This window comes from Pteropus alecto, unplaced genomic scaffold (genome assembly GCF_000325575.1).
Source record: "Pteropus alecto unplaced genomic scaffold, ASM32557v1 scaffold123, whole genome shotgun sequence".
In the NCBI taxonomy this organism is placed as follows: domain Eukaryota; kingdom Metazoa; phylum Chordata; class Mammalia; order Chiroptera; family Pteropodidae; genus Pteropus; species Pteropus alecto.
In genome coordinates this window covers 6,136,530-6,137,466 of record NW_006433950.1, presented here as the reverse complement: position 1 = coordinate 6,137,466, position 937 = coordinate 6,136,530, and the positions used below count along the sequence as shown (strand labels likewise).

The following is a 937-nucleotide window of genomic DNA, read 5'->3' as shown; positions in this document are numbered from 1 at the left end:
TTATTTTGAGACTCTCTCGGCCACCTCGGATATCCGTACAATAAGGAGACCTGTCTGGAAGATGTCCGTGGTCCCACCCACCTCGCCGAGCGCGTGGTCAGAGTGCTCAAGTTTCGGGTCACCCGATTTTCCAGCTCGCACCGGGGGCCTGGAACGTTCCCGGCGAGGGACTGAGGAGGTCAGAGGGCACGGTGGCACATTACCCCGCTGCCCGCTCCTTCTGGCTTCCCCGGAGCCTCGTGCAAGTGGAGGGCGCTCAGGGGCAGGAGCGTGCCCTGGGCGTCCCCTCTGCCCAGTCTGTCCCCATCCCCCATGGAGCCGCCTCTTACCTGGGAAGCGCTGCCATACGGGTGTCCAAAGTGCGAGAAGGACATGGTGGCTGTCCCCGGCTCGCCTGCCTCTTCTCTTTCTTGTTTCCGCCTCAGCCCGTGGTATCCGCGCCTCCAGCCGTGTGCCGCCTTGGTTCCTCACACGGCTGCGGATGCCCAGAGGCGGGTCCTCCGCCCTCTTAGCGCCACTGGAGGCATAGCCAGGGGCAGCCCAGCTGCCAAGCCCTGCGCTCCAGAAGGCGCTCCACCGGCCAGCGTGGTCCGGAAGACAGAAGGGCCCATGGATGGGCAGGGGAAGGAAGAGGATGCGAGTTCTCAAAGGCGCACAGTGGCGAGGCAAGGTGAGGCGCGGCTTTCGAGGTGTCCCAGTCCAAGGTGGCCAGAGGCTCGATGTGACGTCACGGTAATCCCGGACCGCCAGGCGGGCCCCCGGGCCCTGGGGCCCCGGGCCACCAAACGTGCCAAGCGCAGCCAGCCCGTGCGCGCGCGCGCACTCTCACTCACTCGCACACTTGTTCATGGAGCTTTGTGCAGCTGGTGAGGTATGTCAAAGACCCTGAACCTCTCTGCTTGGCGCTAGATCCTATCCCTTTTCGCCTGACACTCGC

At 64.9% G+C, this 937-nt stretch overlaps 1 protein-coding gene across 1 annotated transcript in view; it reads right to left on the bottom strand.

Annotated features, from left to right (window-relative positions):
• Positions 1 to 568, bottom strand: part of IRX6 (iroquois homeobox 6) — a 4,378-nt gene extending 3,810 nt beyond the window's left edge. Inside the window, exon 1 of the mRNA XM_006908844.3 lies at positions 330 to 568. Within this exon, the coding sequence (XP_006908906.1) occupies positions 330 to 374 (45 nt within the window). The 5' untranslated portion in view covers positions 375 to 568. The remainder of the gene's footprint in view (positions 1 to 329) is intronic.
• Between the last annotated feature and the right edge of the window lie 369 nt (positions 569 to 937).